Genomic DNA, 13,425 nt, shown 5'->3' on the forward strand with positions numbered 1-13,425 from the left:
CTTCCTGGCCTCCAAGTGTGTATCTCAAAAACTCAAAAAGATACGAGGCTGTGAATTTGAAAACGTTTGAAAATATTCCGATTTTCTTAAAATGTCGCGATATATGAGGGCAAAGTACAACCAGAATTACAAAATCTGGCACAAATGCGTAGAGCACAAAATTCCAAAGAGAATGACACCGAAAACGCCGGGCCCGGACCGAAAACCAACGCGCAGTACTGCCGCGAATATAGGCAACGTAAGCGCGCTCGGACAACTCAGGCGGCATCTGACGAGCCTGGGTCAAGTACGTGCATACCTTCAGAAATTCTTTAAACTTGAACTAGTGAATGATTTGGACAAACCAACCACGCAAGGGAAAACTTGTATAGATTTGACATTTGCAAGAGGTATTCAAATAATTTCAAAGCCATATGTATCCTACTTCTCATACCACTACCCTGTATTCAATAAATGTAAGCTGCAAATGAATTAAACGATTCAAAACAAAAATTTTGTTTAATTTCAATATACTATTCACGATTGACGTTTTCACGAAAATAACTGCGGAAGTGTCCGACACTGCCTATCAATTTTTTTTTTTTGTTACCATTCAAAAGACGTACACCAGAAATTGTTGCCTCTGAACCAGCAATTCCTCAAGGACGCCTTTCGATCCAGTCTCGGAGTGAGGTCGCCCCTACTTTCAGTACAACTGCGATGTCTTCTCGTGCTCTGCTCGTAACACGTGAGTAATGCGATGCTGATGTGCCCCTTCATCTGTTGAACAGCGATTTGAAAAATAAACCAAAGTTTTTTTGACGTAAATACGTCTATACTGAAGGGTCATTCGGCAAAGAAGTGACAGGAAAATGTGTAAGATAACATTATATTACATTCCCCCGTGTTTCAAGTGTTTTAACCCAATTCGGGGGGGGGGGGGTTAGTTTATTTTCTTACTCAAGATTTTAAAAGGCAACCCCCCCCCCCCCCCCCCCAGTAAACTACTGCTGAGCTTTTCAATGAATTGATCCACTGCACTGCACAACTGCCTTTTACCAGAGAGTTCAGAGACTATTTCAGATCTGAGGTTCTCATGGCATGAAGATGTCAACCATACTCATATATCCATGAGCCGGGATAGCTCAGTCAGTATAGTGACCAGCTACGGGCTGGACGACCGGGGTTCGATCCCCGACGGGGGCAGAGGATTTTTCCACTAGCCTCTGCGTCCAGACCGGCTCTGGGGCCCACCCAGCCTCCTCTACAATGGGTACCGGGGTCCCTTCCCGGGGGTAAAGCCCCCATCTAGTGCCGAGGTCAAGGAAGAGAGGAGCTATACCTCCACTCACCCCAAACGCCTACATGGCGTATATTGGGACAAACTTTACTTTACTTTCTGGAGGGCTGTGATGCCACCTGGATTTGTAGGCAATTGCCAATGTTCCTCCAAAACACTAAAAGTTATTATTAAAATATATACTATAATTTCACTCTTGTCTTAAGAAGAATCTGTTTCTTTTCAGGTTAATGAGTTCATGGCCATGCCTCTTGACATGAAGACGCATCTTAAATGGAAACTCTGTCTTGAGCGCTGTGCTGCTAGGATCTTGGTATTACCTTCATCATCAGATCGCCCTCGCCCTCTTATATCCTTGCTTTCCTGCACTGTGGCAGACCTTTCAGAAGCAGTTGCTTGCATTCCAGTTTTTTCCATTAGTTGTGATTTATTGTTTAATTACATTTACAGTTACATTTTCTATACTTCAGTATTACATTTTTTAGAAAAAGTCATAATTCAAGTTTAAAATTTTTATTTAATGCAATATTTCCATTTAACATGTTAATAAATGCGGTGCACATGAAGATGCATATATCACACACATTCAGATATCATCTGAATTATATCACATCTTTAGAACAGTTGAGTTTACTTTTCTATGTGAACTGTTACGAGGAAGTTCTTTATAAGACAGAACTGAGTATGTACATTGAACTATTTGTGTATTATACGCAATTATGATCATTATATGACATTATTATTTCATATTAAACAATAAAATCTTCATACAGAAAAGAATTTGAATTCCTCTCAAATTTATATAATTACATTAAACATATACATTATATAAGAATAATCATATCAAGTTGGAGAGAAAATTATAAATTCTTATGTAAAACGTGTTTCAAACAATTATCCCATTTGATATACTGCGCTTTAACATTGATTTAAAGAAGGAGGAAAATCAAAGCTTTGTCACATTAATGCAGAAAACGTTTGGCTTAATGTTGATGTAAAATCCTCGTTGTAGTTCTACTAGATAAAACTCTTGCATAGATATGGTGTTTGATACTCTAAAGTGCACAAATTTTATAACATATTTCAGCTACCACAGACCCATCTTAAGCCTCAAGTTAAATAAGCAATTTCTTAATCAAACTATTTACTCAATTTATAGGAAGTAATAAAGGTTCTACATCATCATCATCTTCTTTTTCTTCTTCTAAATCAGTCCTGTAACACAGATTGAGATCACAGAGATAAAGGAGATTATTGTAAGTGGATGATGGGGTGCCCCTTGGCTCCTGCGACTCTTGCTTATGTCAGGCAACCAATTCGACTAAGGACGCATTAAAAATGTTAATTTTAAAGTAATATAACCGAAATGTTTAGAAGCTACAAAACCTTGTACTAAATTAAAGACATTTGCATTTCAAGCTTAAAATTAATGTCATATAGCCGATTTTTGAACAGATATTTTTCAGCCGTGTTTGACATTCGATGGAAAAGTCTTTAGAAGTTGACTGACGTTTCGGTGTTGCAAGTAAAATCCAGATTATGGATACGCCACCTTGATGTTATATTAATACTCTGGGAGGTTGTTCAGATTTCTTGTAGCGAATTTTATGACTTTCAATTTAGACATTTTCTTATCGCAAAATATGAAAAATCGTACTTTTCTCAGTTTCTTATCAAAATATTCTCGGAATTCTAAACGTCTGCTTAAAATCATTAATGTTCGAAGCTGTATGCAAGTGTACTTACTGATATCGCTCATAAATAGTTCGCATAAAGCAATATGTGACAAATAGAATGCAAAGTGCGAATCCGAGTACAACTTCTAGAGTTTTGACGATTTCGGTGCTGTTCGTATCAACTGTGAAGTTATTTTCCATCTGAAAGGTTAAAAGACGAGATTGTACGGATCATAACGAAGAATAATTCTCTACACTTAATATGTGAGCCACACCATTAGCTGCGAGTTGAGCTGTAATAATTTTGCAGATGAAAGATGCAAACAAAGTTTTAGTCAGGAGGCCACTTGCCACTTACCTTATAAAATTATGTTCTCTTTCAAATTGTTCGTTGCTGACTGTTCTCTGTTCCGCTCCGTTCTGTTTATTTCACGTCTGTGTTGGGGGAGTTTTGTTGATGACGTCAGTAAACTTCTAACAATGTAAATAATGTATCAACACGCTGCAACAATGAAATGAAAACGAAGTGTTTGAACAATTGAGATGTACAAATAATGAGTTAAATATATTTACAGCATTGAAATGTTTTGGATCGGAAGCGAATTAAATTTTGTTTTGCATCTGTAGGCTATAATTACAGTTGACTTCCGATTATCTGGGTAGGTTGTATATATAACCCTGGTTAATCGTAACCTTGAAGAGCTTGCTTGAATGAAAGGGAAAGACACTAATGTAATAAATATGTAAGTTTATTTACAGACACACACCACTTAAATTTTTGAAGATTTACTAATAACGGAAAATACTTCTACGTCTATCTGAAAGGTTCATTCGGCATAAACAGCGTAACGAAGATGTGTAAGATCCATACCAACGATAGACATGCTCTGATTTGCAGACGACATCGCAATATTGGCAGGGAGTGAACAAGACCTCACAAATATTCTGATTAAGATGGAAGAGATTATGGGGAAGAGTACAATATCTGTAAACAATCAGATGACAGAGGAAGTCGGTGGGGAGTAAGATCACTAAGGACGGGCGAAGCAAGAGAGAGGGAGGCTGCAGAACTAACCAGGCAAAAAATGCATTCAATACGAAGAAAAGGCTATTGACCTCGGATAATATCAGAACTGAAGAAAAGAAAAGATTTGCCTCCTTTGAGATGTGGTGTTATAGAAAATACTGAAAATAAGAAGGGTGGATAAAGTTACCAATGCTGAAGTATGCAGAAGGATAGGTGAGAACGGAAGCCTGTGGAAAATGTAGACTAAAAGAAGAGATGAACTGGTTGGCCACGCCTTACGACACGAAGGGCTGTTAAAAACCATTATAAAAGGAAATGTAGAAGGGAACAGATGTAGAGGAAGACAAGAGAAGTACATAAAAGAAATCATTGGCGATGTAGGCCGCCAGAGCTATCAAGAAATGAAAAAGGAAGGCAGAAAGGAGATTGGAATGGAGAACTGCAAACCAATCTTAGGATTGAATACTTAAGAAGAAGAAGAAGAAGAAGAAGAAGAAGAAGAAGAAGAAGAAGTTTGTACTTAATTTAAATCAAAAGAAAGTGAGGGTTTTTGTTGATAACATACTGCTTGGTGCAAAACAATTATTTTCCTTGAACAATAGCAATGAGTGGCTCTTCGGGTTTGATTGAAAATCATATAAATTGTGTAGATCATTCCTAAGTGTGTGTTTAGTTGCTATGCTACAGAGAAAAATATTTCCCATTTTGTATGTTAAAATTAAGTATTTTATTTGTAATCAAATCTCATTTTTTATCAGAAACTGAACCTGTAACAGTGTTTCTCGCAGTGATACTTATCTGTCGTTAAAGCTGCAGTGAGACCAAAAAAATCACAAAAGAAGAAACTGAAACAGTTTGAATGTTTGAATTGGATGGTATTCGTTAACTGCACAGGCAGACCTGCTGCATGTAGAAGCTGGCTTGTCGGAGGAGCAGAGGGAGGGACAAGGCATATATCGGAACCTGAGCTCTAAATATCTCCTACTCCTTACTGATTGTCTTCTCCAGTCACATCGCTTTGCCAAGGCCTTCAATTCAAATCATGAACAACGTAACCTACTCTGGAAAGCAGGTCAGCAAACTATATTAAAATGTTATATATTTAGATTTATATACAAAGTCACATTTAAAACAGTTCCCTTGTTATCAGCTGCTACATCATAGAAACATTCTTTATTTAGACGTTTTAAATTAAACCTCTATATTAAAACATTTTACTGAGATATTTTTCTCATTCTCAACAGATTAATGAAATTAATTGATTGAAGGCTGTCAATTTAATCATTTATCTAAACTCTTACGGAGTGAATGGTTTATATTTCATCTTCCCAGGTAATTGCAGGTGCTATCTTCAGGGTCGGTATGTGTTGCCTGGGAATGTTTGGAATCCTTATATAGGACAGACAATAGGTGGAAAGTGGGAGAGCAGACTGCCTGCAGCCAAAGTTGAACATTTCTTGTGTCAGCAGGTTTCAGAGGTAATGCGAAACCAAACCTTTTGAAGCAGGAGACTTCGGATACTGTTCAAAATGTACGGTGATGAAACGAGGCAGGACGCGTGGCCGACCATCCAGCAGCGCCTTATTGCGGTATGTCGCGAAGCATCAGAGTACTTTCTGTGCCTCCAATCTGAGGCTCACCGTGATGCCTGGACTTGCCTTCTCCTCCTGGTCCTTACAAGGATATTCAGGATGTCTGATGAAAGGGTAAGATATCAGTGTAGGATAAAATAAAGCTGTCCCACTACATGCCATTGGGCTCTTACTCATTCCTGACTGTGGTTCTAGATGGGGGTGAGTGGTCAGCATCACACCCCAGCCACACTTTACTTCCAGGAAAGGTACCCCTGACACTCATTGGATAGGAGGCTGGGTGGACCTCAGAGCTGGTCTGGATGCAGAGGCTGAAATAGAATTCCTGTGCCTCTGCTGAGCATTGAACCCCAATCATCTAGTCTCTATTCCTGAGCTACCCTGGCTCCCATATTTTATAGAATATTCTATTTTATTATGTCGTTGAATGTAAAGTATTTGTATCACTTTAATTTTTGTGGTTTTGTGGCACCCAACCCGGTTCCATATCTGTTGCAGTTGCTGTTGTTGTGACTAGTGGGTTTGATGATTTCACCTTTTATCATGTGGAATCCCTGTAAAGGACACTATGTTTTTTTTTTATCAGGCGTTTCAAAACAATTAAGTTCATTACAATCCCACAGAGCAGTTACAGTGACAGATGTTTAGAATCTGTACAATTTCTGTAGAACTGTTTCATAGACTAGAGCAGCCGCATTTATTTGGCCTCGTAGCTCTGGCAAGGACTGGCATTGGTGGTCTGTGGATGCACAAACTGATAATAAAGAGGATTAATACATGACATTTCGGACACTCCCAGTTTACGTATATTTGTGCCTAAATTAGGCCAACTTAATATTAGTAGGTAATGAAATATTTACGAAACAGTTAGTGATTATGCAACAGAATTTTTACAAAATGGAAGGTGTTTTCAAGTAGTAAACATTTGTAGTGTTGCAGAGTATACAAAAGTTGCAGAGATTATGTTTATGCCATACACTGTCCTGTCCTACATTATCTCGTTAGAGATTACAATTCATAATAAAAGTAACCTTCCGTAGTTGGTTAGACAGTTTAGTAATTCACTTCATTCAACAAACTTTCTGTTGATATTATTATGGCAACATAATTCAGCACTTTATGTCGGGTGGTGAAGCCAGGGGTAGAATAATTTGTATGATCACCGATAGTTGGCAGCTTGGGGAATGACATCAATCTTTTCTGACTCATACATCAAATAGTTAATATGACCACTCACAGAATGCAGCATTAATAGTTCACTTGATCATTCATAGATGGTAGTGTGGAATGCGATAACTATATTGTGCATCAAGAGTTAATTAAGTCCATGTGACATACGCAGCCTTGGAAATGGCTTGCTGTACTAGTAGCAGACGGAAAAATAATGTGCTTGTTCTAATTTGATTTAAACTTTCCCGGTAATGCTTACATCACTGGAAGTTATGAAATAGTAAAAACAAAGCAAATAGATTAATAATTATGCAGTGGAACCTCGACATACAGCTCCTTGTTATAGAGCGAACTCAGATATACCACATCTGTGATTACATGTGTTTTACGTCAAAAACTTTCTCTACAGTTATGTAATTTTTCATAATCTAATTGTTGTTATTTTGTTATATTCTTCTCTTGTGTTGTATCTGTAGTTAGCCGTCTGGCTGTTGATGCAACACACTAATAATAAAGAACTGTATTATTATTAGATTGTAGTATACAAAGTGTTATTTTATATAGAATTTATTGGAAAGTGTTGTTATTAATGTTTTCTAAAGTACACAACACGGTAACAACTGTGGTACATAATATGACATCAGTACTGCAGTATAAGGAAGACATCAGAAAAAGAAGAAGAATCCAGCTAGAACATTATCAGAAATGTACTTACATAGGAAAAGTTAATAAAAGTAGTTTCTGATAAATTCTATATAAAACACTTAAAATACAACATACTATTAACAATAAAGAGGTTTCACCTGTTTGAAATAAATTAAACAGTGATGTATTACAGATTTTAATAGTTTTAATGGCTATAAAAATTAATACTAAGAATAGAAAGATGTCACATGTTGCAATTATATTTTAATTTCTAACAAATGGGCATACAGAAAAGAACACATTCGATTATATGTGTGAAAATAAATATGGACAATTATTGGTTGAACATGGAAAGTTTGATTATACATGGTTTGCCAAACATGTAATATCATACAAAAAATACCACTGCTGTTTAAAATACAAAACATGGTTTAACTTTTGTTTATGTGTTGGAGGCTGGAACTGTAAGGACTGCCACCCAGTTGGACTGTAAGTGTACAAATTTCTGTGTAATAGTGGGTTTATTTAACAATATACAACTTACAGTTTTAAACATCTTCATGTTGATAGCCTCTAATCCCCTTTTCCAACATATTCTGTCCTATATAGTTCTATGAGGAATTGTGTTAGTCATCCCTTAGTTCACTGCATATACCTAGTTTCTACTACTGAATTGTAATTTCAAGCAGATGTTGCAAGAAAACAAAGAATTCTCCTCCCAGACTTGTCTCTTTTACAAAATTTCATACTCAGTGAGAAGGTGCAGCATGTAGCATGACCACACAGTGACGTCATGGCATTGAAAAACATGCACAGAGATAGAAGGTGACAGTGCTAAAAAATTATAAGAGTTACCTGCACAGCAAAGCAGTGCAAACATTTTGTAGAGAAACAGATATCTTCATTTGAATTTCCTGACTCCATATTGAAAGGACTTACTCTAATATACAGGTCTGGCCATTACATTATTGTAATCACTTTCTATGCTAAATCTTGAACGAATATTCTCATTAATTGATTTCTTATTATAGTGGCGACTGAAGTCTGCAACTGGTACAAAATCTTCACTCATTGGATAACGTTCTGCCCCAAGCTCCAGCACATTCATGCGCTGGTATTTGTGAAAATTCAGTTTGCCTTCTTCATAGTGACCCATCTTATGCACCAGCTCAAGTTCCTTCACAATCTGTATGAAGCTCAGGACACAGAACCACTGGTAGAAGAGATATACTGCAAACAAATGAAGTAACATGTACTGTGGGCACATTATTTTCCACTTGGACAATGCATTGTCACTTCGGCTCTGAATATGGAGACAGTATGCTTCTCCGAAACACTGGTATCTATCAGCCAGTCCACATGGCACCAGAACCAAAAAGAACATCATCCTCGCCACAATGTGAAAACTTCAAATCTCACTTTCAAACACTGTCTGTGAGTCTGGACACTGTTACATCATAATAACTAGGCATTTGCTTGAACATGAAAATGTTACTGTCTAAATTAGCTACTTCTTATAGTTACATTCTGCCAAAATAATTCAAATTAGAAGGGGGTAGAAGGACAAGAGATTAATTTAATTTTAGTGTTCATTTTGTGAATATATCTTAAATTAGAGAAGGAAAGGAGAACAGGATTGAATTAAACAAAACAGCAGATTTCCACCTTAAGATTGCATCGAAGTTTGGGGGAAGATAAGACGAAGGAAATTCTTTCTTTATGCCCTTTTCACTCCTATGTTGAGCATAGGGGCCTCCTTTCAGAGGTTTATTGATCTATTTAGACATTTGATAGAACTTCTTGGATGAGTGATCAGTCCATCGCAAGGCCTCTACCTGTACACAGAACAGAACATCACAGAAAGACATGCCTTAAGTGGGATTCGAACCCATGGTCCCAGTGTCTGAGAGCACGAAGCCCACGCCCCAGACTGTGTGGCCACTGTAACCGGCAAGAAGGAAATTAGTAGATAATTAACATTTTATTTAATTCCATATTTTTATTGCCAGGAAACCTTAAGTCCCAAAAAATGTAATATTCCTAATTTCAAGGCTTTGAAAGGAGTAATGTCTTTCTGTACATAGCAGACTGACCTGAATATCTGAAAACAAGATATTAGGCAAGATATGCAGGTAAAAACTTAGTAACATTGTGAAAAGAATTAGTGAAGTGAAATGGAGTATAATGTGGTGGAGATGTACATTATGCACAGATGACAGCAGCATTCTTTGAGAGCACAAAAAATTAAGACTGTGAATACATGACTGGTGTGAAAACAAACTGATGAAATTATACAGTAAGAGAAAGCAGAGAAATAAAAACGTTTTTATGAAAGAACATGGAAGAATGGAGAATACTTTATCATACGATAATTGAACCACGTGGAAATGTCAATGAATGATGATAATTTGACAATACCTCCACATATAGGTGTCACTTCTAACTGTTTTCAGTATGCTAAAGTGGCTTATTTAGATCTGGACTGAGTGCAAGTTTTAATGCAAGAATAATAAAGATTGTAGGATTTGAGGATTTCGCTGCAGTAAGTCTGAAGATGATTGTTAACCATTTTCTTGGTATACTGGGTCTTTACATCATAGCTTTAAGTGAGAGGCATATCAAAGAATATAAGATAGATTTTTTTATAAATAGAAATGAAATGTAGATAAAATATTTAAAGGACTCTGATACCTATTTATTTTTGATTTAAACTTTTTGTAATTAAAACACTGAACTAAAAATTATGAGCAATATCAACATCATAAGGAGCACATCACATTAACCTGTACAACGACACTATATTGCATGCAATTCTTGTACGATGGATTTCTAGAACTTACATAAGACAAAGCCTCCTAAACAGCAGCTGCCAATAAGTAAACCAAGGTCTGCAATGTTCTCCTTTACCAGTAACATGGCAATAACAAAGCTGGTGGTCAAGAAGACTAGCCGAGCAATTTCCAGCACAAGAAATGGGTACACACACCACAGGGACACCTGAGTGTTAGAATAAGGACATTTTTTTATAATTTTTATATACACACAGTAACACATGTATACTGATACAAGCACACACACATGAGGCAAAGTAGCTACCATTCAGCGCTCTAGTTTCATTGAATAAAAAATTGTTTGTTTCAATATAAAATAAAATGCTCTCACTTGTGGGCATATAATTTGACTGTCCGTTTATCATTTAATTCTGTATTTAAAATTGTCACCCCATTATTAGGTAACTTTATAATAGTGTCATATCACATGATTCATGACCATATCTTTTAACCTATATGTAAGCGCCAGACCACTCACATGCTGTTATTTTACATTCCTGCTACCGCTGGATGTATAACTACTTCTGAGCAGTATCTTGCTTTTGTCTAGTAGACAAGGCACTGGTACTCAGGTAAGGGAGCTTCAAGTTTTTCACCAATATATGCTATTATTATGTGTTCTTCTGTTTTATGGGAAAGGAGGTATGAGTATGGTATACTGTTGCATACCATACTGACAGGAAAAGTACCCGGCCTCTAAATAATGTTTGAAAATAAAAAATGAACAGTGATGTGACTCAGCAGTTGACTCTAGTCAGTTAACTTACACAGTTCTCTGACAGTGCCAGCCCAACTCTGAGGACCATGTCCCACAGAAATTTCATGCATTGCTGTAAAAAACTGAGTTTGATTCATTTCTAATTTGTCTGCAATTAGTATATCAGGAAAAGGTTTTTCAGATTTGGTGGTTAAGTTTCAAAATGTTCATGAACAAATTGTAGCTTTAATACAGTTTTGCACTTATTATGGTATTCAGTAAATGTGCTGTGTAGTCTGTTCTGTTCTTGGATCTAACAAGATGCATGTTCCTCCCTGATTTGTCTGAATCCTCCTTCCCAATTAGTATAAATTTTTCAGCTTCTGAATTCATAAAGAATGGCTGTATCACAGTTTCCATAAGTTGATGTGACTGTTGCAGTTATATTTGTGTTATGGTTGAAAGTTGATTAAGAACCTTGATTTTGCATATTAGGCAATCAAAAAAAGTTACACTTTAGAAACCCAATACTTTTCATCCTTAAGCCAACAAGACAAGAATTAACATTTTTTAAACAGTAGTGTGAAAAACCTGTCATTGATAATGCATGAAGAAGCGAGTATACTTTTGTTTCTTTCCTTGTGTATTTTCTGGTAGTGAATTTGTATGAACTAAAATTAATGTACAGGCTTTAAAATTATCAGAACAATAAAGAACATGCTTGTTCCACAACAAGATTACTGTGAACTTAAAAATAATTCACACAAAAAGGAACAGTGTATACAGCAGACTGAGTAACTTACTCTGAAAGTGCCATATAACATGAGAAAACAGAAGACGCAATGTAATGAGAAGCATGTGATGATCCCAACTAACCAGCCCTCTGTTCCTGAAAATAAAGACAATAAAGATAGGATTAATTGTCCTTTCAGAAGGAAACTCCTTGAAAACATGCTGGCTATCCTTTCTTTCCCTCAAAGAAATTCAGATCATAATCATCTTCATAACCCTTAGCATTTCCTGGGAGGTTCATCTTATAACAAAGAATCCTTCACCAATTTCCTAATATATACATTTTATATAACTTCCATCTGCCTTGCACTTATCTCCCAATCAGTAATTTATTTTCTACCTTTCTCAAAGGACTCAACCCTTAATTTAATAGCATTTCTACTTTCATATGAAGCCCAGCATCCTGACTGTAGACTACACCCCTTTTTATTAATTTCTTTACTCTGCAGAAACTTCATCTTTGATTCTAATCTGCTTACATCTCTCCAACCGTCTGCATTCCTCAGCTGTACACATAATAGTTTACTTGCAGTTACCATAATTTCAATTTGCAGATTATGAGACTTACAAGACCTGGGGCCACATCCACTCTTTCTTTGCAACTTCTGGCCTCTGGGCTATAAATATTGACTAAAATTTTTATATTCTTTCTAATATTTATCCAAGCCCTTTCAATGTCCACGTTATCAGAATGGACAATCGGAACAGTATCAGACCATTCACCTCTCAGCATTACATATGGCATCCCATCTCTAACAAACTCCACCCTGTTGATGTGATTCCCTTATATAAAAATAGTCTGTCCCTAGGTGACAATCAGCATTCCCATTTTCATAGAATAATGTATAATCGTCTTCTGGTTCAGCACCTCCATTGTCCTAACTGACCTCCTCTACTCCCATTAAATTTCACATCCATTTTCTAATTCTCTTCATTCTGATTCAAAGTACCTGACTTATAGACACTCCTGACATAACAAGTTTCAAATTTCATGTCTCTGCTCCACTGCTTAGGTAGGTCCAGAGAATCCATCCAAGTTTAAACCCCTGTGTAACATTTTGTGAGATGCTGGCTTTTTATGGTGATTAGTTGTTAGCCCCTGCCTAACCTCCAGACAGTAGGGCTACCTCTTGTCTTCTGTCCACACCTGTTTATTTATTTATTTATTTGCTCTAATATGGAGGCCTTCTCCTACAACTACATCCTGCAGACTTGCCATACCATGCATACCATGATGATAAAGGGTCCACTTAACATGGCATATTACATTGAGCACATTGTAATTAATATTGTTGTCTGAGCATTCAACACAAAGCATTGTATTGTTATCTTATTTAATCTGGACACATCTTGACATTCACAGTGTATTGTTGATGTTGATCCTACTTTTAGGTGCAGGCAATTTGTGAAGCGACCTGTGTTACTGACATTTCAGAGGAGCATACTGCTTCCATCATAGGGACTGAAGTTAGGAGTGACTGTGGAATGCCACCTCACACCACCATCTGGCCCAGATGTGTTATGTCCTGTCAGCCTTAATGCCAGGGTAAACAGTGTATACTCAACCATTCCAGTTTTGTTGTACACAGTACAAATTACTGATGGTAAGATTCCTGACAACCAATCACAGTTTGAAATTGTAAGTGTGCTCCACATAAAAATACACATGTTTTCCGAACAGATTTTATTTGGAATTCAGTAACAGCAGAACAGATT

At 36.7% G+C, this 13,425-nt stretch overlaps 2 protein-coding genes and 1 long non-coding RNA gene across 9 annotated transcripts in view; 1 reads left to right on the forward strand and 2 right to left on the reverse strand.

Moving 5' to 3' along the window:
- LOC110837201 (mariner Mos1 transposase) overlaps positions 1-13,425 on the reverse strand; it is a 157,305-nt gene that overhangs the window by 120,892 nt on the left and 22,988 nt on the right. For 3 of the 4 annotated variants that reach the window (XM_087346924.1, XM_022079078.2, XM_087346925.1), the window contains exons 4-6: positions 11,721-11,806; positions 10,230-10,386; positions 7,637-8,619 (exon numbers count right to left, since the gene is read on the reverse strand). The exons of the other annotated variant lie outside the window; for it this stretch is intronic. In XM_087346924.1, coding sequence (XP_087203050.1) covers positions 8,330-8,619; positions 10,230-10,386; positions 11,721-11,806 — 533 coding nt within the window. In that variant the 3' untranslated portion in view covers positions 7,637-8,329. Of the gene's footprint in view, positions 1-7,636; positions 8,620-10,229; positions 10,387-11,720; positions 11,807-13,425 lie in introns of those variants that run through there. 4 annotated transcript variants of the gene reach the window in all.
- Positions 1,777-3,475, reverse strand: LOC147874133 (uncharacterized). Its single transcript, XR_015534647.1, has 3 exons — positions 3,314-3,475; positions 3,026-3,156; positions 1,777-2,494 (listed from the first exon to the last, which is right to left on the reverse strand). It is a non-coding gene; the product is annotated as an uncharacterized LOC147874133 (long non-coding RNA).
- Positions 3,523-10,570, forward strand: LOC110839333 (brefeldin A-inhibited guanine nucleotide-exchange protein 2-like). Of its 4 annotated transcripts, none has more exons than XR_015534638.1 (4): positions 3,523-5,054; positions 5,452-5,688; positions 5,770-7,152; positions 8,421-10,570. XR_015534638.1 is itself a non-coding variant. In XM_087346946.1 (4 exons), the coding sequence occupies exons 3-4, from the start codon at positions 5,512-5,514 to the stop codon at positions 5,830-5,832; spliced, it is 240 nt and encodes a 79-aa protein (XP_087203072.1). In that variant the 5' UTR covers positions 3,523-3,614; positions 4,877-5,054; positions 5,452-5,511; the 3' UTR covers positions 5,833-7,942. The 4 variants fall into 4 exon arrangements, 3 of the variants coding, with proteins under 3 accessions (XP_087203072.1, XP_087203074.1, XP_087203071.1); XM_087346946.1 differs by lacking the exon at positions 8,421-10,570 and having other exon boundaries at positions 3,523-3,614; positions 4,877-5,054; positions 5,770-7,942; XM_087346948.1 differs by lacking the exon at positions 5,770-7,152.

This window comes from Zootermopsis nevadensis, unplaced genomic scaffold (assembly GCF_977971745.1).
Source record: "Zootermopsis nevadensis isolate Lab colony 2312 unplaced genomic scaffold, Znev_1.0 Znev_ptg000011l, whole genome shotgun sequence".
In the NCBI taxonomy this organism is placed as follows: Eukaryota; Metazoa; Arthropoda; class Insecta; order Blattodea; family Termopsidae; genus Zootermopsis; species Zootermopsis nevadensis.